Raw genomic sequence first — 24,097 nt, 5'->3', positions numbered from 1 at the left:
TACCTCCTGTTCTACAGATACCACCTATAAAAGAAAAGCAGGCATTCAAGTCCTCCTATTATGCTATTCTTTGCCTCTGGGGCTAAACTCACTGTTGAATCTGCTTTAAGTAAATGTGACACATTTAAAAATATTCTGATTTGTTTCTAATATTTCTCATTAGAATAATACACTTGTAATCCCCTTTCTCGTTAGGATTTCTGGTTAGGTAGCTCTGAACCCTGAAGTTACCATATGGACATATAGCAAGCTACTGACCTTTATGGTTTTCTACTAAACCAACAAAAGTCTGCAAAAACATCACCAGAAATGCAAACACAGGCTATTGCTAGTTTTAGTTAAGCACTGTCAGTATATTCCTGTATTTCAAGAAGTTCCTGAGACCTTCAGAAACCATATCAAACAAACTAAATTAGGAACTCCATGGATTGAAAAATCATGGACTGCTAAAAATTTTTTATGGATTTAGCAATATACTTTTACATACAGTTGCTTTGTTTTTTTTGTTATTGGATAAACAAAAAGAAGACAAAGTTATGGGACTAATAAACACAGAAATGTAATCCTGTAACAAGTCAGCAATTGTTGCCACTTACAAAAATAAGAGAAAAAAAAAAAAAAGATTTTTCCCCTCGGGTTGACTGTCATGTTGGTGCAATGAGTAAGGACAGCAGGAAATAACTGTACACACAGTATATAGCATTTATTAATTTACGCTGTCTCTTTAAGCACAGAACCTTCAGGATTTTATTAGTTTACTCTATGTTTGACAGTAATATTTCATTCCATGAAAATTATTGGGTAATACAAGGATTCAGTGGTAGCCATTGGCTGGGAGCCTCCTCTTCACTCTGCAGGGGGGGGAAACAAAACTAAACTGAATCTTTTCTCTTACTTTGTTGAGTTACTGTAGGAATAAGAAAGAGACTGACAGTAACAGGATAATTTAGTAGCCATGAATATATGAGCTAAACACTAGCTCCAAATTATTTCATTTCTGTTATTTACAAAAACTTCCCCTTCCATGAAATCTACCCATGATACAGTAATTAAAAATCTTTCTAGACAGCAAACACTCTGAGGTTGTCCCCTAGAACTATTTCACATCTTAGAAAGAAGTGCAACTTAATTCTTAAGTTGGAAAAGGCTCCAGATCCTTTTAGAAATTGCAGCTTCCCTTCACATACTTGGTCCTATTCTCTCTCCCAAAACCCAAGCCCATTCTCAAATAAAATATAACCTGCTATCACACAATTAACATTGAATAAAAACATAAGGAGAGTATTACTGCAAATAAAGCAAACCATGGAAATGTTACAATAAAAATATTTTCTTTAACAAATATAAAAAAATTCAGTATCTAGGATTCTCATGACTTCAGCTAAGCAGAATAAATACGCTGGGTCAAGCCAACAAGTGAAACTAATCATGCTCTACAGAGCTGCAGCCTCCTGACAAGCCACATTCCGGAGTCTCTTTCTAAAACTGTTCTATCTACAGAGTCCATTCAAACTTCCCAAGTGAAGGTGCAAATCCACAGCACATTAGGGTTAATTAGAGCCAACAATGTGGGAAATGCAAGATAATTAAATTCTTCTCCTAAAAGATTTATTTCTGAATACCGGTTTTGGGGAGACTGGGAGGAGCAAGTGAGAAATTAATCTCACTCTGGAAAACTTAACTCATCTTTGTGAGACTCTCTCCAGGAATGGAGCAGTAATATGGTGTTGCTTATTAAGAAACAGCACTGATCACAGTACTATTACACAAAGATGCTGCTGTACACATAATTTTAAAATCTGCATGCTTGATATCAGCAGATACTGTCTGCACAAGCAGAAGACATACATTTAGTCCATTACACAATTGCAGTGAAAAAGAATAAAGCCAAGTTTGAATCAAAAGTAAAATATAAATAAAACTCAAAAGTTCTTAAAACTAAGAATTAGCAAACACAAGAGGAAGTGTTCTTCTTCTAAAACAGCATAATCAGAGTTTTTGTGTTAAAAATGTAATTGCTAAGCATGATTAGAAAATACTATCTGAATGTATGACTTTGGAAGGATGGTTCAGGAGAAAAACTTGGACTTGTGATTAACTAGATCTGAAAATAACCAGTTATTTAAGCTAAGCAAGCCCATATATTCTCATTCTCCTGAAGGACAACACAATTCACCCCAACTGACATCTAACAGAGATTACACAGGTGGCCTCTTGCAATGGATATTGCTGCTCACATAGAACAAAGCTGGGGCCTGAATTAGATATCCACACAGCATTTTATACAGCTGAGCAGACTGTTGAAAGGCAAGTTTGGACATTAGGGTGTTCAGTTTCAACAGCCAAGCTCTCCAACAAGGTGTTAATGCCCTTAGGGACAAGAACACAGAACACTGAAGAATATTAAATAAGGTGGTTTAGCTACAAGCCCTATACAAGCAACCTCTCAAATGACATTATCACCCTTATTTCTTCCTCTGCCATTCTTTTCTCAAGAACCCAGATAACCATCACAGGTAATCTTTATTACCACAATTGATCTTGTATCTTTAAACCACAAATAGGACAGAAGCAGTCATATTGCAGCTCCACAAAAGAATGAGACAATTCTGCTTAGTGAAGGACATCTTTCCTTAGGATTCACAGGACATTTCCCTCTTTACACTAAAGTGAACTGTAGAAATGTCACAATTTTCCATAATTAAAAAAAAAAAAAAAAAAAAAAAAGGAGAGATCCATCACTGTACATTTCTTCACCCTCAAGCTGTCCTTTCTGCCAAGGAAGCCAAAAAGGCAAAAGTATCTAGTGAAAATACCTGCTTATCACCTCCCAAGGTGGCTTTGTGAGTAACTTGACACTGCAGCTGAAGTCAAACCCACATCCATGCTTTAATTAGAGGTAAGGGGAGCACCTACCGTTTGCATTTACAGTCTGTCTGGTTCATGAGCAGCAGGAGCAAGTTCAGCCATCACAACTGCTCAGCTTGGGCTGCTCTGATGCATCGTTTCAGCAGGGGAACAATTAAGCAGACCCATTCACAGCTGAAGAGACCACTAAATTTTGCCAAGTGCAGTCAGTCACTTGTGTTTTATCCTTGCTACTGTATCTTGTCAGCCACTGCACCACACAAATCAGTAACAGAATCCATCTCTCTCTGCTGACTGCACGGGTGTGGGGGTGTCTCTTCTCCCATAAACACATAGGATATTTATTCTGCTAACTCATCCACTTATATAGAGCTTGAGCATATCCCATATCATAAGAGGAGATTAAATTTTTGGAGAAAGAATTTAAGAATAAAACATCATCAATTAAAGTGGTGGTATTAGAACAGCTTCACTGCAGATACTGAGACAAAGGAAAGGCAAGCAGAAGGAAGCAGACAGATAAAAAGTGGCTTGCTAGGATCTGAAAAACCAATGACAAGAGACACTCAAATGAAGAGTAAGATTAGTTTCACTTATTTTCTCGTTACAAATTTTGCAGATTAAGAAGAAATCTCAGACTATGAAAGGAAAGAAAGAACAAGAGGAAAAATTATTTTCCTATTCAGGAAATTGGTAGTTTATGCTGTGAAAAACCTTGAATTATGGTAAAAAATATTCCACTTGGAAACTATCACAAGTAATGCAAGCTGCAGAAGAACATGACCCTTTGGTAACCAAACAACACAAATTCACAGCAAATCTGTAAACCTTGTACTGCCAAAAATAATTTTAAGAACCATAGTGGCATAGATCTGTTTTCATGAGGCATGATAAGTCAATCAACTCCAGCTGGAGTGATTTGGACTTAGGTATTGAATGAAACTTTAAATGTAATTATTTAATAAATTGGCTACAATCACAAACATTTTAAAACACACCCTAGCATTCTACAGCTACTTCTGTCACCACTGTGACACTGTCACACAAGTTATGGTTCATTGTACCAATTAGTTCAGGCAAATATAGGCAAAGTCTGCTCTCAGGACAGCAGCTGGAGGCAGTGGTGTTATTTCAGATATAAACAAGTAAGCATGAGTAAAACTAAAATAAAAATGCTCTGAGCACTTAAATCTATTTTCAGTCACTCATGGCTACAGAGCAAGACAATAGAAATTTTCAAGCACAAGACTTAAAAATACATCTAATCTTTATTTAATAATCACACTTTTACAAAATATAAATCCTTCAAATATACTGCAATGTATCAATGAGAGAGCACATTCTCTAAAATGTGAGGATGTGAGAGGGGTTTTTATTTCAACTTTTGGGGTTCCAGCTCATTCAAGTTAGAAGTACAGACTGTTCCACAGCCAACAAGCCATCTGCTGACCTTGCCTCCGGTGAATCCCATGGCAGAAGACATTGTGATGGAACGACCCAGGCAACTGGGACACACACCATTAAGTAAGCGACAGAATGAAGCATGGAAAACTTTTGAGGGTAGCTGTAGACAAACACAATCACTGCATCAATGCATTTTTTTAAAATAAAAAAAAGAGAAAGATGAAGGTATTTGCTCTGAAGCCAGAAGGCTACTACTGTATGTCTTGCAAATAGGGCTTGTCTCAAGGTTTTCTTTGATTTCAAAACAAAACTGTGGTAATAAAGTACACTTAAATAGTCTCTTTTCTATCTGCAACTTCCAAGAAGTCATTTACTCTTTTAATAAAAAAAATGTTCTTCACCTCCACAGCAGAAAATTGTTTAAACCAGTTACTACTCACTGGAGTTTTGCTGTGTAACTGCACTTCACCATGAACTTGTCAACTGGTTGTTTCTAACAAAGCTACAAAAAATATTTTCAGAGTCCAATGCTCCATTCTGGACTCCTTCAAGTAACTTTTAGTACTTTCGAATTAGGGTAAGAAAAGTCAATGCAGACACTGCCTGCAAGGACATATAATTCAGTGTATCATTTCATAACCCAGCTGTCAACAGAGACAACATTTTTATAATCCATGTATTGTATGCGTGCCAGTATGAGATGAATAGTCCTGTAACTATAATCAATACCGTTCATTCAAACAACTGGCAGCAGCATTTCAGACAACTGGCAATTTCATCAGTTTCACTGGGCTGCCCAAAAATAAACAGCTTGAGAAGGATGAATGATCTCTGTGGTTATCTATAAATAATACTAATCTCAGTCATTTGTTTCAGGGGGTTCATCACTGGGAGCTGCAGAAGTCTCATATCAGCACAGAAGGCACGGCAGCCTTCAAGAAACTAAAGAAATGCTGATGAATTTTACTGTTGGTTTTTCATTCACACAGTTACTGTATTTACATACAGGCCCCACTGAAAGCTCCAGGATCCCTCCAGTGCTTCAGCAGTTCCAGCTTTGCAGGAAACTCACACGATCTCAAGGACTGGTAAATAGCTCAAAAGTCAAACTGGATTCACAGACAGCTCCAGTGATCTGAGCAAACCCAGCCTGGGTAGTGACTTACACTAATGTAACTTAAAAGGAAGTGTGAGCAAGTCTGAGGTTTTTAACTACTTCAGTGTGAAACTTGCCCACTCTCAAAAGAGTTATTGAGAGCAAAACAAACCAAACAGCTCCATGTGAGTGAGACTAATGCCAAGGCTGATGGGCGCGAGGTGAACCCAGGCAGACGGGGAACAGAAGGCGCCATTCACAGTCCTGTTCCCTGTCTCTGGGAAGTGAAATAGCTCCATTTTTTTTTATTTTAAAATTATGCTCCTATCTATAAAAACAAAGCAAGAACAGAGAACATAGAAAAAGGAATAAAGACAGCTGACTAAAGGAAAAAAGCACATCCCTGTGGAGTACAGATCCCAAAGAAAGCTTCCAAAGCCCTGAAGTGAAAGAGATCCAGTTGCTGTGGTTGTAGTGAGTCTCTCCCTGGCAGCCTTGCAGGGCTGTGGGCAAGTATTGCAACACCACTGCTGCCGAGCATGCAACCCTGCACATTGGTGGGTCACCAGCCCTGGGCTGAGGCACGCATCTCCTGCAGAAAATCTCCTAAACACCAGGAATTCTTACTTAGAGGTTTTCTACCCTATTTCACTGTCCGAATTACAAGATGCTTGGTGTGCGCTCTAGGGAAAACAGGGAAGATCAGTTCTCCCAAGAACCTAGAGGCTGGCACTCTTTGGCTTCCAGGCAGGATTTGTGGTGCCATGAGCCACCACTGCAGAGAGCTCAATACACCACTAGACTGCAGCAATTCTTTTCTGCAGATATCATGAATGGGAGCCGAGGCCATCACCTCAGCTTCTTCACATGGAGTGTAATGCTCCAAAGAAACTCCATCAGATGAGCTCTGCAGAAGTGCCCAAGCCCTCTGAACACATTCTGAGCAGGAGGCAACAGCACATATGTGTGCACCCAAATAATCAAACTGCTGCTGCACCAAGCTTCAAAAGTCACGTTGGTCCATCTACATCCGAAATCACTTTTAAGTCTTAAAGCCTGTTGCTCAGAAAATTTATATCCCAGCAATTAAAATAATCTTCAACTTGTAGCATTATCCAATTTACAAGCTTAATGCTAGTTTAATGACAATCAGCACGCCCAGCCACACTAAGCCAGCATTGCAGTGGGATATTTTCAGCATAACCACCAACAGCAAAAGGATTATTGGCACCAACTTCTCTGAAAAGAAAACACTCACCAGTGGACAAACAGAGGAACCTCACAACCTCTACACCTCTGAGAAATGAAGCAGGCTGTGGCTGTTTTAAAATGAAAGCCTTGATTTTATTGTTAAAGTAAAATTGTCTGCAGGGCATCCATAAAGAAAAGCCAGCTTTTAAGAATGGGTGAATTTATCAAGCTGCACATCTTTGATCATCAATATTTTAAAGTTACTACTTTTTATTCTACATTGCCAATAAATCTCTACACACTGTAACTGTAATCATCACAGCACAACATGATCCACTTCTCCTGGAGATTTAAAGTTGGACTCAGTCACAAAAAGTCACCTGAATTAGGTAGGAGAATGGCTAAACTGGTAAAATAGTCTTTCAGTTTCAGGTAAATGATGAGGTAGCAGCATGCACTGTTATTAACCTGAAGTTCATAATGAGAGCTTAAATGAACAGTTCTAAGTGGACACAGGCCTTTGTAAGGGAGCTGCCCTCCTGCAGCTGGCACTAATTGATCCTTCTGCTGGCAGGCTCAGTGGAAAAGGCAGCAGCAGCAGGAACCGCAGGCCCTTCTCTGTCATGCAGAACAAAGTCACAGTCCTGATTATCCAGGAGGTTTGATCCTAATGCTCTGCACTTCTACAGCTTCTTTCATCCAGGAAAGAGACAGCCAGGATAGCAGGGGAGACTGTCATGCTACTTTTGCCCTTCCCACACCCTTTTGCAGAAGGTCTCCTGTTTTTGGAGTTTTCAGATACTTTTTCAAGGGTACTCCACACACATTCAGTTACAGAACTGAATTACTGAGAAACTGAAATGATTCTTATCTCATAGCTTCACCCAGCCTTCTTGAAAACACAATTTTTATTTTAATCCCCCTATAGAGAATTTTGCTGTAAACTGAAATCAACCCAGCATATATAAGAAATAAACTGGGCTGATATAATCAGTTTTAGAGACAACATAGTAAAAAGCAGAATTTTCTCCAGAAAGATGCCATTTTAAAATTCATATGGAGATCCTGACTAAGGCAGACTATTCCAGTGCAGCAGATTCTGGAATCAATTAATAAAACAATTCTTATTAACACAGAGAATCTCCAGACAGTACCAAGGAAGCACAGAATCTTTGCAGAAAAGCCTGCAAGGAAAATATACTTTAATATCAAATTGTATCCTCCAGCGTATGCAGAGATTGCCTCAAATCTCAAATGCATCTTATGTGAAACAGGGGCTAGCACTGCAGAACAACACAATAAGAATTTAAGACAGGAAGTGCAGATAATTTATCTAAATAAAGCTTTCAGGAAAATAACAGATTTATGCTGATACTGATCCAAGCTGGAACCTGACCAGGATGCAGGAGTTAGCATCATTACCCACAACAGGTTCCCCGTTTATGAAAAACAACAGTGTGTTTTTACACATGAAAATAAATTCATATGTTAGCTTTATGCTTCTGTCAAAAGACCCTGCTCTACCAGAGACTTGTTCTTGAATTATCTCTAGAATGACTCAGAAAAAGATGCAATGTTTTACAGTCAAAACTATCACTATTCATCCAAGCACCTAAAAGACACAAGGAGTTAAATTTCACAGAAGAGTCTACAGTCTTTAATGTCACACAGCCTCTATTCATAAAAGAATTGCAAAATACATAAACTGATGCAGAGAAAAGTAGTGAAAGCTTCACAGCTACAAAAAATATACCTGTAGTTGGAAAAAGGGGAAAAAAAAAGAAAAACTGAAAGCAGATATGGTATAAGTGACTTCTGCTAAAAGCAGGGTCAGCACTTTCCACTGGAGACTATTTGATTTACACTATTTTGTTTCAACTGAAAAACGAAATCTTTCCTTAGCAGATTCTGCTCTACAGAGTCTATTACAGATACTTCTGAGATACCCAGCATCATTTATAAGGGGACACTTACTACAGCTGAACGTGATCATTTTGCTGAATTTCCCAAAGTTCCAGAAGGAAATAACATGCTCTGCAACACAAGGGTGTATTCAGTTAGTTGATGAAGTCAGGAGTCTGGACAACCCACACAGCCCTGGAGGAAAGGTGTGCTATTGATTAAGATGTTCAGGATCTCCCCTGAAGAATCCATTGGCTGTCCTGGACCCACATTCCCTACTTAAGGGCCAGGAACACTCCAGGAGGGACCACTCTGCTTTTAGCCTTTACTGATTTCACACAGCTACTCTAAACCTACCCCAGTGTAAATCACACCAGAAAAAAAACCCCATCATGTATCTTAACTGTCACAGCACATGTCACAGCTGAGACAGCCACAACACACAGAGTATCCCCATAGAATTGCAGAAGGCTGCAAGCATTTACTCACACAAATTAACACCATGCCACATCAGAAGGCTTCAGGCACCTGCCCACACAGAGTAACATCAGGTCACTTCACAAGGCTGCAAGCATCTGTCCTTCTTGTTCTTCAGCCCAACCTTTTATCCCCCCATGTTGATGCAGTGCCCCTGTGAGCCCTCTGTGCCCTTTGGTGGTTGCTCAGTGCCCTGGGCACTCCATGGCTCATCGCTGTCAGTGCTGCTCCCCTGCTGCTCACAGCTGAGCCCCTGGGGATGAGGCTGGGCACAGCCCCACTCCCAATCACCACACCCTGTGTGCCTACACTGACTGCCCCTATTTATTCCAATGGGATACAGAGGCCTTTTTTTTCTTTTCTTTTTTTTTTTTTTTTTTGAGGGTAGAATAATAAAGCACTAAACATTACGTCCCAGTGGTCACTGCAGATACGCATAACTAAGTATCACCACTTGCAATTTCTTTTTGTGTTATATAGAACAAAGTAACTGTCAGTAAACCAAACCTGATGCATATGAACACACATTTTTCAAACAGGACAGTGCAGTTTGGAAACCTTCACAACATTTACTACCCTCTGCATGTAGAAAGCTACACTGATCCATGCTTCAGAGCAGCTTCTGCAGCTGGAGCAGTGGAGAACTTCAGGAGGGTGAACTGGTCTCATTTTGCTCAGTTTTGGGCTTATCTCGCTGCCTCTCCAGTAATAAAGTAAATTGCCTGTAGATGGTGTGGGAAGATATACTATACATACTTTGACTGACAAAAGTCATCTATCCATAAAATCCATCACAAGCAGTTTGAACTACATACCCTGAAAAAAAGCAGGATTTCTTCCAAATCACACACAATTTTAGTCACATCTGTAATCTATGTTGTTATAAAAACTGGACAGAACAGGTGCTTTTACACTAAAACAGGTAAATTCATGCCTGCAGGAAGCATCTTGCTAGCTTGGATAAGCTTCACCAAATTGTTTCAACCAGGAAAATGCACAAAACAGAAATCATCATTTCCAAAACAAAATATTTGACTTCAACTGAAGCTCAGTAATTTTTTTTTTAGGTCTGAAAACTATTTTAAAAAGCTTTTATTTTTAATTCTCACATTTTCTGGTTGATCCCAAATTAATCTTTAAACCCTTTTTGGAACTACATCTGAAATGAAAAATTAGTAAGTCACATAGCTCCCATAATTTTGATCATGATATTCTGGGATATACAATTAGTTTCTGGGATGCACAGAACAGTGGGATAATGGTTCTATAGAGGAAGTAGCTCTGAGCCGGCCAAGGCATTAAATATAAATATATAAAAACTACCATTAGTCATGAGAATCACTCTGCTGACATGGCTGAAATAGGAAAGAAATAGGATCAGCTGGCACATGATGACCATGTACCTTTTTTCTCTTTAGCCCATTTTCAATTCATCAAGAAGTCATAAGCAAATAGGCACAAAAAGCAAATTTTTAAAAAAGAAATTCAGAGTTGGATAGTAGGTATTATGCAGAATGTTTGCTCATTCAGCACTTCCTTAGGTTCAAGTGCTTTTCACATATTCCACAACAGTAGTGAAGCCACTCTGGAGATCCTACTTGACCACTGCACAAACACTTCAGAGAAAGATGGGTGAGTACATTAAACTTGCTAGATAATTTAAAATCCCCCTAACAGTTTTGAGTCAATCCAGGGTTAGAGTTGGGGTCAGTCCTTTGCAAATCAATAGACACTAATTAGCTCTCATCTAACTGCTGGAAAAAAAAGAATGCACGAACTTGAGTTTTCTGACCAGCAGACTTCATTAGAATTCAAACTTGGTGACACAAGTGGTAAAGTCTAAGAAGACAAAACCTCTGTAACTGGTAAAAAATCAGTGTTTCACCATGCTCTCCTGTAGAAAGGCTACAAAAGTTCATCACCTGAAAAAACTTTCCCATTACTACTTTTCCCCAGACCATCTTCCCTCTTGCAGCTCCCCCTCAGCAGAAAAACACAAGTTACAACAACAACCACCAAAAAGTTTTAGGGAATTTAGCATGCACAGCAGAGTACAAAGACAAATCAAGATGTGTGTCATGATGCAGCAACCCTGTGATCCACAAGACCTGATCCATGTTCACTAAGTGGGCTGCAGCACCCATATCAGACTAAGATCTCTGAAATGGAAATGAGACAAAGAAATCACGGGAGGCAGCAACCCCTGAAACGCACTGCTGCACATCTCCTGGAAAAGCTAGCAGCTGTGAGATACTGATTACAGCCCACCTCACTGGCAGAAATCAACAGACAGCAGCACTTCTAGTAAAGACAGGTCTTTCTCCCATCACTCAAATAAGCAGTCAGAGTGTGGGGTCAGGTAGGCAAGAACTGGGCATATGCTGTGCTGCAGTACCATGGACCATATTTATTATAAAGAATCAAAGGACAAAAAACTTTCCAGTATCAAATATCTTTTCTCTCCAACAGCTTTGCTTATTTCAGGTAAAGAGCTGAAAACTCCTCCTTAGCCAAGTGATAGATTGGCTTGCTGTACAGCTGCGACACATGTTCTCCCAGCTCCATCAGTAGGAATGAACATCTTCTTACAGCAAGGACAGAAAATTTGTAATTGCCAATTTCAATTCATCTTTCAACAGGATCAAAAGTAGGCTGGATTTTGGTGGGGATTTTTTTTCTTCTTGATTTTTTTTTATGTTGGTTGTTTTTTGGTTTTGGGTTTGTCTATTTTAGGAAGTGGAAGAAGTGATCAATAAATCAAAGAAGGTGCTGTTAGCCTAAGCTCTCCAAGTTTTTACTGGAAACAGACTTGCAGTACCTCTGAGCTAGAGGTAAATTTTACTACCCTTGTATAAAAGACAGCAAAACCATGCCATTAAATGACAATTCAACTTACTCCAAATCATGCTATGAGCCACAGAGGATTCCACCATTTCCCAAGGTCAGTCCCTTTACCAGATAGGCCAGGCTCAAATGCTTGATGCTTGCATGTGGCAAAACTACCCATGGTGAAATCAGCAAGCACCATTACACACATCAGCCCAGGAGAAAGACGTGTGAAAATAATGAAGTATACACAAAATGAGTGACTATGCACAGACTGTATATCATCAGACATTAGCTATCTCTTATCCAGACAGCTGCATATATTTTTAAACAAAGTCCTATTACTAAAAAACTCTCAAGCTATTGAAGAACCCATACAGCCAGACATATTTTTTAAATTCTTGACCAGAATTTCAAACATTACACTTGAATAAGCTCTAGCAAATATCAGCCCAACACAAGGGCAGGACTAAGCATTCGAAGCCAATCACTTAAGTTATAAGTGGATTGAAAGCAAACATGTAAATTGCACTTGAAACAAACAAATCAAAAAAACTTTCAGCATATCTGAAACATCCAAACAGTCTGGCAAAATAATTACATACAAGTGACCAGATAGGTCACTCCATTCCAGCAGAAGAGTGCTCACCTGCACTGTTATCCATTCCAGGAAAGCAATTCACCCTTCCTACAAGTGCCTGGGCAAATTATCCACAGCACTGTGTCTCTGCAGATTGATGCTCACGCATTAAGGGTGTCTGTGCCTCCTGTGTGGTGTTTGTGTCAGGGTTGCACGTTGCCACGTGCTATTTCAGAAACAGTTAAGATGATAACACAGATCCAGAGCCTCAGACACAATGGCAAGGATATGCAGGAATGACTGCTCAGAGGATTCACTGACATAACTCGCTCCTACATTCACTCTTTCTCTTTACATAGAAACCCTATCTCACCTGTTTCTCTTGCTCTGTGCATACACGATAGTATCACCACTAACACATCTTTGTGAGACCAACTAAAAGGGTACTCACTGCCTTTGAATATTTCACACATTGCTGTGCACTAATAAAATGAACTCTGCATTCTGTATCTGCTGATATAGAAATATCTCCAAAGTTCCCAACAGAGCCAGGCTGGAGTGTGTCCTGTGAGGCAGTGTGGTAGTTATCAGTGTCCAGCTGCGATGACTGCAAGCAGCAGAGCAGGAGTGTCTACCCTGAAGTCCCCATCAGATGGCTGCACATGAAAACTCAAAGATTATTTCAAATTTGAAGTTTCAAAGGCATCTGATATTCTGAAGATCAACAATAACATAAAGCAGGTGATACAACAGAGGGGAAGCTTCTGGCTTATGCATATTTAGAAGAAAAGAATCTCCATGGGTGAAATTTGTAAATTGCTTCACTGCAGTGATCATCACAGCTTCACAGAAAGTGGTTTTATCTAGATCAATAATTTCTAAATTTTTTGCTTTAGATCATCATTTTGTTCCAGTGGAAGTACAAGCCTTCATATAGCAAACCTCCTGACAATAGGTACAGAGTTTTTAGGCTGCCTTAAGAGTTTTCTTAGAAAAGGGGTGATGGCCTTCCAGTGATCTCTGCTCTCCAGCAGCACAGAAAGTACTGCTCTCAGGCAGTAACTTAAATGCCCTAAACCAATTCACATAACACCTTTCTCACAATAAATGAACACAGGTTTTCATTTATATGGGTTGGCTTGGTTTGAAATGAATGATGAAAATACACTGTTGCTGTTTCAAAAATAACATATTCTAAAACATTTTAAGGATGCCGAACTAAATCAAAATTAGCATTCTAGAACTAGTAATGACAAATTATGTACTTTAAATGGAAAATGTTAAATCAATGGTTTGTGACAACAAAGAAACACTGAAAATGCATCAGCTCTCTCATTTCACACCTTCTTGCATAACAGTCCTACACTGGCAGTAGGATGGCCTCCCACCTCCCAGACACTGAACACAGTGAACCCAGAGGAAAGAAACCCACTGTTTTCTGCAGCTCTTGGGCAAGCTCCCAAATCAGCCTTCAACAAAACTGCGGGGCTTTTTTCGTTGTTGTTAAAAGCTTCTGTCACAGGCTAGTTTCCCATCATGGCATCTCCATTTCCTCCCAGAGATAAACTACAGCTGTTATATATTTCATGGGAAGGGGTAGTTAATCAGTAGCTCTCCAACCTGCCCTAACAGCCCCATGGGTCCTCCAGGCCCTGTGCTATATAGGAAAACTGAACAACTTCCTATCTGCATCTGCACAAAATCTTTCCAAAATGAAACAAGTAAATGGCACTCTTTACCATGCTTTACTCTTCATTCATTTGGTGAACTCAGAGTTTCTCAAGTAAGTGTCCATCCACGTAGGGTATTTTTCCCCTCTAAACTGTGTGAATTAAATGGCATCCTAACATCTAAACAGTACATCAATGTAATGTATGCAGCAAAGGAGAGAAAGCTTATTCTGAAATTATTTTAAGAAATAACAAAGAAATAGTTCGAAAATTGTATAGTTCCTTCTGCTAACACTGATATCACATTAAGTTTAATGACAAATCATCTGCTCTGCCATGAAATGGAAACAAATGATAGCTGGAAGACACCTTTCCTGTTTCAACCTAGACCAAATAATGCAAAAGCTTTGACCCCTAAACTGAAGTCAGCTGCTTTTGGTGGTCATGCAGCAGTTAACCATGATACTTGAGCGCATTTTGCAGCATGAATGGCATTTTCAGTGGTCTGTAATGAGCAGAGCTGTGTAGAAAGCACATTTCCAGGTGTTTTACCACAGGACATTGGAGAAACCAGAGTATATTCCATACTGGGAGAGTTCAGGCATCTCCCCTGTGCTTGCTGCTCCCGCAAAACCACCAGTACCCGGCCCAAACTTGGCAATGCTTCCAGCAACACATGCTCATGCTTTTGGCAGAAGGGAGCTGACCACTTGCAGCATCAGTGTCCTCTGCCAGCTGGCCAAAGAGCACACAGATGCAAGGGAAGCAAATTATCTGCCCACTGGCACAAAGAAATGCTGAACAGCACCTAAAGAAAACGTGGGCTCGTGCACGTGCGCTGGAGTGCGAGTGAGGGTGCGTGTGAGCACACACACCCCCACACCTGCGCCCTGGGAGAGGGAGCAGCTCAGTTAAACTGCAAAACTGTCTGCTACTTGTCCCGAGGTATCATTTTCTGCAACACTCTCACAACAATGAACATGCACTTTTCCCTTTAAAATCTCCCAAGTTGAATTTTTAGGATTAAACACAAGAACTGCAAGGATGCTAAAGTAAATTTTTATAAGTCTGGAATCAGACCCCTTCGAGAAAGTGCCAATACAACCATCTACAGGATTTTAGCAACCTAAGGTTAGCATGTCTTTGCATTTTCCCTCTTTTTTTTTTGGTCTCTTGAAAAATGAATGCTCATGTAAAAAAAAAAAAAAACCACAACACATCTATAATTGGTAAAATACAAAAAGCTTTCTGGATTTAGAAGAAATCCACATAAGAAAAAAACTCAGAAAAAATAATGGGACAAGAATTTGCAGCTGATAGGTTAGATTTAGCTGAGAGATGGAATCTATCTGTAGATTAATTAGATTCTACAATCACAGCCCCTTTTCATCTGCACACATCCCACCACCTTCATTTACATGATCAACAGATTTTAATGAAAACTATGCTTTTCATTAAAAAGGCTTTGACAAATTCAAGGGAGACTACACATAAGATTTAGCTTACTTTTCTAAATATTTCTTGAAGATTGTACATAAGGCAAGTGCACATTTGTTGGCTGTAAAGGTGTACAACAGCAATTTTTTGCAATGACAGTGCAGAGAGGGAATATGAGATCTGTGTGCTAATGAGCTGACACTGCAGAGGCTGGAGCAGTGTTAGTACAGTGCACTACAAGTGCAGAGCAGAACGACAGACGTGGGTTATTTCTAGGGAATGTGATCTACAGAACCATACACACAATTCAACATGAACATGAACATCATCGGATTATGAGAAATGCATGGGAGATATTGCTTCAGTGACAAATTTACACATTTAAGTTGTCACATTCATATTATTCTGAAAAAGCTAGCTCACTCCCTACATTAGCATTTTTAAAGAAAATATAACCTGATTTTGATTTTATAAATTCATAGGTCAAGTTAGCTTGCTTTCTGTTTCTACTGATAGCAAAAAGCTGCATATTTTAAGAAATGTAATAATTTCCCTAGAGCCAACTGATAAACTTCAATTCACCTTTAAATACACTGGAATTTTCATCTGTGTTTGCATTTGTTCTCTGTTAAGATATCATACAGCTAAATAAATAAGTGGGCAGATAAATACAGAGTAGATAAATACTGTATGAATGTGTGTAAATTAAATATACAGAGAGAGGCTTGGTGCTAGCAGCGAAGCAGGGAATACATGTACATAAATCAGATTATGCATCATTTAACTGAAAAAAGAATGAGAGGGAGGGGCTTAGGGCAGGAATTTTCTTCTGCTTCTAAACAAGTTTGTTCCCAGGTTGGGATATTGCCAAATCTGCCGTAGCAGAGGTGGGCCATTTTTCTCAGGCTCATGAGAATACTTCAGAAGAGGTTTTTTTTTTTCTCCTCTGGAATGCACCAGATTGCATCAAGCAGGATGTGCAGCTGCACAGTAAGAACCCAAGTCTTTCTGAACAGAGACCCCCCCCCCCCATCCCTGCACACAGGAGCACTTACTACAGTCACGCTCACACAAATCTATGCAAAAGAGAATGAAAAGTATTTTTTAATGGATGCTGCCTAGTACAGGCACTATGCTCAGGCTACACATGCTCCTTTCTCTCCTTTCTTCAATTTCCTCTCAGCTCCTGTACCTATCCCACCACAGTCAGCCACAGCCTCCCTCCCCAGTGAAGGCAGAGTCACTGCAGGTTTCTCTCCTATGGAACCCTGCCAATTGCAAATATTGATCAAACGGCTGTGTGACAGCACTGGAGACAATATATGCTTATCTCCAAGTGAGGTAAAAATGTTGTGGAAAGAATTCCTGCATGGATATGGCAGCACATTGAAATTTTCTGCCACTCCCAGAGGAAATGAGGATATAGTTAAAGGCTGGAATTTTGGTCAGGTAGTGTGAGGAGCTATTAATTCATCCTAATGCATTGATACACATAAGTGTTCTGACTTTCAAAGGTAACTGGTACCAGATTCAAAAGAATAACTGTTCTGATGGGATTTTTTATATTTTGAGCTACTGAAGTCTGTGAGTGGTGACTTATCGACTCTCCATATTCTTTTCTTATCAACAGTATTATGAGGTGGTTGACACAGTACAGACAAGGTCACCTTTTCATTTTCTTTCGTCCGTTTCTTTTTTCACATCTTCTGCTTTTAAATAGGTTACTGTGGGTACATCTTCTTTGGTCTACAGTTTCTCCAGAGATTTTAATTTTCCCAATTTTACTACACTGGTAATACAGGTGTTGGAACATGCAGCCCTGTATTACAGAAAACCATCCCACTTTACTAAAATTGCCACAGCTTTTAATAAGCATTGACAAAAATCATTAGATGTCAGAAGATGAGTAGAATACTGTCCTAAACAAGTGTGTGTATCAATTCTGCTGGTGGGAGAAGAGCTGGTAACAACTTTTAAAAAACAATTAATAATTAATCACCCAAGCAGTTCAATGTATTTAGTTTAAATCCATATAATTGATATTTAGGAAACTGTGCTTGAGATGCAGCCTCTTGAAGGGATTACACTGATTAAGGATTAATAGTCTGATGTTTGTTGTAAGAGCTGTTGAAGCTGGATAGGATTAGCAAAATAAGATGCAAAGTAGAGACATGCTTTTATTTACCATTTTTTCTCACTTTACCAAGTATTTTTATTGTATATTACATAACTAACCCCTCTGCAGAAGTTTTAAAGGTCCTACTTCAAAGTCCTTTGGAGAGTGTAACACTGCACTACCAAGAAGCAGTCACATGGGGGATATATTAGAATATCAATCCAAAATTTGTCCAAATGTTTCCTTACTGTATATTTTTTAACCACCAACTTTCTCAAAATATACAGTGGGACAGGAATATAAGAACTATCCTATCTCCTGCAAATAAAAAAATAAATAAGTTATTCAAAACACAGAATTGTTTTAAAGCAAAAAAGACTAGTTTTCTGTACTCCAGTACTTCATTATTTAAGTACAATGCTTCCTCTTTGACCATTTTACACTGAGTATAAACCTGCAAACTGTGAGAGGAAACCTGTTCATAATGTGAAGTTAGTACATTGCATTCAGCAGTCCATTAGATCATGTGCAGACATATATCTCCACATTGCAAAGTGCATTAGTTACCCTGAAAGAGGACTCCTTTCATTTCCAAAGATTTACAATAAAACTTGCACAGAATCGAATTTGGATACATCAGTAAAACAAATATCCAGGAACTACTATTGGTAAAGGAATGCTTCTTAAAATGCAGAACACGCACAAGTCTTTCTGACAGAGATTTTGCATTTAAATACCACATTTAAATACTCAAAGTTTTATTTTGCATCTTCTGTTAATAAAAGCTCAAATTCTACAAGTGCACTGCTTGTGCAGAGCTATTTCTCCTAGCATCCAAGTGTTCTGATTCCATTTTCTCTCTCCTCAGCTCTAACATTATGTGTCAGTTTACAGTCTCCTCAGCTTTTCACAGGACTCTCACTGTAAGAAAACAACTCAGTATTTCAAGGCAGATGAGGCAAATAAGCCCCTTTAGCCTGCTCTCTCAAGGTCACTTCTAAACAGTGGTTTCTGGTTTTTCCCTACATAGTGTATTATTTGCAAATTATGCCTTTTCATACAGCTAGGTTGTAGACTCAACGGAAAAGGGATCTTACTTCAGCAGCAATTCACTGATTGCAGCCACACAGCACTGCTGTATCAACAACATGGTTGTTTTCCTGAAAAACCAAACTAAGGGGATGAAGTGGTAAGAGAACTTTTCCTAAGGTATTCAACATAATGCTGCAAATCTACTAAACCTCCAGTCACTATACACATTTGTTGCACTGTATTGTATGACCAAGAACTCTAGGCTACCAGGAAGGAACTGAATGTAAGATAGATAACAAATTAATATATTTTTAAAAACCAGGTATTTACTTACAAGCATTTGTCACTGAAAAACTGTTGGAAGAGTCCAAGTGATCTACGTGATAGTTCAAATGGAAGGGCTTTTCTGTGGTATTTTGGTTTGTGTTGTATAGCTGCACAGCAAATCGAAATGCACTGTGCTCCTGAACAGTGTTCCTCATGAAAAGTCCACCTAAGTGAGGAGGAAAAAAAAAAGGAAAAAAGGAAAAAGGTATTTCAGAATTAATTTTGAGGAGAAACAATGGCAATAAGTTGTATTTGCCTGCTGCACACTGCAGGAGAGAATGAACAGGAGCAGCCTGAACGTGAGCACATAACTGACAGAGCACCTACATGAAATACATATTCCAAGTCCAAAGTTAGGGTTTTGAAGCCACACACCACATCCAGGTGCCCCCTCAGCAATGAGAGTCGCTTGGAGCTGCAGGTGCACCTTGAAAACCAGGCCACTTCTACACGGATGCCCACACAGAGATTTAAAAGTCTAACTTGGGGAACCGTGGCTCCTAAATCCTGTCCAGGCTACCGAAACATCGCCACTGTAGTTATGTGGGGGACACGGCGGCGTGCGGCGTGGCAAACGTGCGGTTTCACGGTCTGCTGGAGCGGTAGCGCGGCCGAGGGAAATGATGCTCCGAGGGACGGCAGGAACAGCCCCGGCTTCACCCGCTGCCCCGAGCCTCACGGCTCGCTCGGCCCCGGCTTTCGGGCACGTCGCTACAGATTCACGCCACGACCCCCTCGCATTTTGTGCTGCACGGGGTGCGCTGCTCCAGGGCAGGGCTCCGCAGAGCGCGGACCCGATCCCCGCCGCTCGCAGGGGTGCGGGCAGCCCGGCGCCGCTCGCAGCCGCCCGCCGGCGCAGCCCGGGCACCGCCGCTGCCTCTCGCCCCCAGAGAGGGAAGGGAGCGGAGCGGGGCTGGCTCCTTCCCCGCCGTGCCCGGGCTCGCCCCCCGCTGCCCTCCACACAACTTCCCCCCGGCTGGCAGGAAGGCGCGGGTCGCGGTGCCGCGGCGGGCGCTTACCTATACTGATGGTGCTGGGGAACCCCGCCAGAGCCTCCCCCAGCAGCCCCGCCAGCAGCAGCAGGAGGGTCCGGGGCGCGCTCTGCCCCATTTTCTTCAGCCCCTGCGGTTCAGCCCCTAAACCGAAACTGGCGGCACAGGCATGGGCGCAACTGGAGACTCGGAGAGGCGTCAGCGGCGGTGGCGATGCTGGCGGAGGTGGTGGGGAAGGATGGTCCCGCTCCTTTCGTCTCTTTTTTTTATTCTTTCCTTCCCCAAATCCCTCTGCTCTCGTCTTCACCCCAGTCTAGCAGGGCTCATTGGCTGCGAGATTGCCTTTCTCCCCCGTCGCCAGCAGCCCCCCCCAACGCAGGGACTTCCCCCAAAGATGGTGGGTAGCGGAGCCGCCGAGGCTGCTCCGCCGGGCCGGGAGGGGGTTATCGATCAAACTTGGCGTGAGGCGGGCTGGCAGCCGCTCGGCTCCGCTCCGCTCCGCTCGGCCCGTCCGCCCAGCCCCGGCGGCTCCGGCCGCGGCTCCGCGCTCGGGCTGCGCTCGGCGGGAGCGCTCCGGCCTCACGTGGGGCGGCCCCCGGGCTGCAGCTGCCCCTTTAAAGCTGCATCGGCTCGGTGTGTGTGTGTGTCTGTGAGAGAGGAGCGGTGCGTGCGCCTGTGGGCGGCGGGGGAGGGAGCGGGCAGAGGGAGGAGGGGCGGGGAGCCGAGCCGAGCCGAGCCGGGGCCGGCGGAGGAGGCCGGCGGTGATGGGCGGCTGTCCGCGCCCTGCCCGTGCCGCTGCCCGGGCCGTGCCCGCCGGGCGCAGCGGCGCCCAGAACTGGTGGGCGGGAGGCAGCAGAGGCGGCCCGGGCCGGGGGCGACGGGCCTGGGGATGGCCGGGGCGGGCGGGCGCCGCCGGCCCCTCCTGAGGGGAGAGGGCTGCGGACAGCCGTGAGCGCAGCGGCTGCCGAGGGAGGGATGCCGAGGGACCGTGCGCTCTCCCGAAGGGGCTGCCGGCCCTGCGCCCCACTTCCCCCCATCCAGTGCCAGCGCATCAGCAGGGAAGCATCATCCGCCCACAGCGCTGTGAAGTGAAGAAAGACAAGAAGAGTTGAATCCCACACGAGGGAACGTTAGGTCCTTCCCAACCTCCTCTAAATGAAGGAACTCAAATAAAGTCTCTTCGTTTCATCCTTGATGCTGGAAAAAGACACAACACGTGTGTCAGCTGATGAGCTGCCCCAGCACTGAGCACAGGGCAGGGCTGACCTGGTGGTCACAGGGGAGCAGGGGAATGGGTGGCGGATGTGGACATCCCGTGTGCCTTGAGCACCAGCCCTGAGACATCCCTGGCCTTCGTATCACAGGGATCTGCTGTGTGTCTGCCTGAGTCAGGTTCCCTGTGGTCTTTCATCCATCTCCTTACACTTCGCTGTATAGTTCCTACAGTGCTTTTCTTTTTGCTGCTTTGGGGCTCACAAAATTGCACAAAATGGAGACAGAAAAGCAATACAAGGTGGAGTTGTCCATCTCATAGGCCTAGCAAAGACTGTTCTTCCCTTAATACTTGCTTTTCCTCTGATTTCAGGAGGTCACTTTATGTTGGTGCTGCTCTACTTCATTTTTTAATCTTAATCTTAGACTGTGGCATGATTTGGGTTGATGTTCAGTTAATATTAAATGCAGTTGGCTTTGCATTTGTAAAATAATCAACCAGGGCCACTGGCTGCAGCATCACATAAGCAGTCAAGGTGTAAGATTGAAGATTGCTGCAGATTACTGCACAAATGCTGATGAACAACATCAGAGATTCAAACCATTACTTCTGAAGGAAGCCAGAGGTAGAGATGAAGAGCTGGGCACCACAGTTATGATGCAGGAGTGTAATACATGATTTTAGTGACATGTGTGACACCTGCTCACTCCAAGGTGCTTGCATTGGTTGCTTCATGCTGTGTTCCTTTATGAGAATCATTCCCAGAAGATGGAGACTGTTCCAGTTCAGGCAGGGGTAGGGATCAGGGTGCAGGGTGGATGGTAATGTTCCCTGTTTAGATTGAGATGGCAGTTGTCACGTTATCTCTCTTTTTAAAGAAATGGTTTTCTGTGTGGACAGGTGGGGTATAAGGTCCATGATTATATCTGTAGCACTCCTCAAGCTCAAAGCCCTTAGTACATATTACCTATGAATTCTTGTAAGTATCCCCATGAGGCATTATGTTCTTCTTTTATGATATAAAAATTTAAAAATCAGGGAGAGCTACTAGCCCAGCTCACCTAACCAGGAAGTTTCAGACCCAGAATTAGCATCTTGAGCAGCAGCTGGTTTTGCTGTAGAACACTCTGCTCACAAATGTCTTTTGGTAAGGACAGCAGATCTGAAAGCTGCAGACAGGTACAGGAAGTTTAGACATTAAGGACAGTTGTCAGAAGCACGTTCCTCTTAGCAAATAATTTCTCTGTCTTGTTCCAAACTACTCACCTTTCCTACTCACCTATACACCTCCAGCCTATTTCTGATGTATTCTCTACAAAGTCCTGCTCTCCTTTTTTTTTTTTTTTTTTTTTTTTTTGGTGTGCTTTGCTAATGGCCTTGCATTCTCCCTGTTCACTTGCTCTTGAAAAGTTCTCTCCATCTCTGCAGCTATGTATTGCAGGCTGACGGCCACCTGCCACACTGACAGCTGATGGTGCACTGAAAAAATTATGAAAGAAATTATGCATAACATTATAGATGTTAGAACAAAGGAGGAGATAAAATAGCTGTGAATGAATGTGGCATGTGTCAGTCTGTTTCACACACTGCCAGCAGGGTGGGTACCTTGTGTCCAATAAAATGGTGCTTCACAGTCTAATCCAAATGGACAATCTTGTGGTGATCCAAAATATATCTGTGCTGAGAGACAAATTTTCATTATCACCCACAATCTTCCTTCTGAAGCCCCTTACATGTTGTATTTATTATTCTCATTAGCATTTGGAATATGCAGTTTGCTTTTTTGCTTATGCAGTTAGCCTTATGACATGATTAGCAGGTACAAATGGCACAACAGCCATTCCATATGGATTTTGGAGAAATCCAGAGACCTCATCCCAGTTTATCTTTCTTACAGTGAATGCAGTGTGTCCTGGGACAAAATGGTACATTACTTGCCTTTATGTGGATATCAGTGCCATGGAAATATTTTATATACTTTGCTAGGGATGCTCAGTGACTTGAATTAATGAGTTCCATGGTAACTGAGGCCATACCAGATGCTTTCCCAAACTTCCCTTACTAAATACAACCAAGATTTTTCAGGATAATCAAGCTTCATGTTTAGATGATTTATGGCATTCTGGGACACTGGGGATATAGAGTATCTGCCTGAGCAGAAGAAGGTAATGATTTATAATTAGCTATTGTGTTTTCATTGTAATGTCTAATAGTGGATTAGAAAAATGTTATGGAATTTGAGACACAGCATTCTCACTGTGCTTCTTGATGTTATGAGGCTAAACCCATAGTGTTAGCATAAAGTCATGGCAGAATCTACAGCAGAATTCTGTTGTTGAAGTTTCACTCTAACTGTACTAAGCAGACTTTATTACTTTTGTCATTCCTGTTTCTAATTGCAAGAGAGAAGCTCAGGCAAAGAGATTCTAACAAATATTGTGTTTCTCCCAGTGTGAACCAAATAATATCATAATTGCTAATAAATGTATTATCAAATTTGTCTTACAACATTTTTGTTTGCTTGCTTTTAACCAGTTATTTCTTCATAAAAGCAAAGGACAAACAACTAACCAAACTTTATGTCAATGTCAGCATTTTGATTAGCTAAATGATTAATTCTACAATAGACAGTTAACAGATAGAGTGATAGTGGGGAGACACAGAAGTGAAGATGAAAAGGGATTCAGGGACAAGATGAAACTACAGATAGAAGGAGTCAAGGGGAAAGTACAGTGTCAAAAGGGAAAATTAATACAGACGTTACAGCTTCATTTTGGAAAATAGGTCACAAGGACATCTAGTTAAGATCTGATTATGAGTAGCCATAGAACAAATTATTGAAGCTCTCCTGTTTACCTTTCATTACTAGGCAATAACAGAGACATAAAATGAAATTAGAAAGCTGCAGATGAGAGACACTTTAACAAATATTCTGCTGTGCGGTTTACAGCTAATCTATAAAGCTG

The 24,097-nt window shown here is 41.5% G+C and overlaps 1 protein-coding gene and 1 long non-coding RNA gene across 5 annotated transcripts in view; both read right to left on the bottom strand.

Annotated features, from left to right (window-relative positions):
• GRIA3 (glutamate ionotropic receptor AMPA type subunit 3) overlaps nt 1–20,440 on the bottom strand; it is a 145,609-nt gene extending 125,169 nt beyond the window's left edge. For 2 of the 4 annotated variants that reach the window (XM_031504790.2, XM_031504791.2), the window contains exons 1-2: nt 19,946–20,440; nt 18,934–19,092 (exon numbers count right to left, since the gene is read on the bottom strand). In XM_031504790.2, coding sequence (XP_031360650.1) covers nt 18,934–19,092; nt 19,946–20,036 — 250 coding nt within the window. In that variant the 5' untranslated portion in view covers nt 20,037–20,440. The remainder of the gene's footprint in view (nt 1–18,933; nt 19,093–19,945) is intronic. The other 2 variants (XM_021548471.3, XM_021548472.3) reach the window with 1 other exon arrangement.
• Nucleotides 20,441–22,484: 2,044 nt separating this feature from the next.
• LOC110480443 (uncharacterized) overlaps nt 22,485–24,097 on the bottom strand; it is a 204,759-nt gene continuing 203,146 nt past the window's right edge. Inside the window, exons 5-6 of the long non-coding RNA XR_013340819.1 lie at nt 22,737–22,811; nt 22,485–22,610 (exon numbers count right to left, since the gene is read on the bottom strand). This is a non-coding gene — a long non-coding RNA (uncharacterized LOC110480443). The remainder of the gene's footprint in view (nt 22,611–22,736; nt 22,812–24,097) is intronic.

This window comes from Lonchura striata, chromosome 14 (assembly GCF_046129695.1).
Source record: "Lonchura striata isolate bLonStr1 chromosome 14, bLonStr1.mat, whole genome shotgun sequence".
Classification (NCBI taxonomy): Eukaryota; Metazoa; Chordata; class Aves; order Passeriformes; family Estrildidae; genus Lonchura; species Lonchura striata.
The sequence above is the reverse complement of the archived record's forward strand: the minus strand, read 5'-3'. Positions and strand labels throughout refer to the sequence as shown.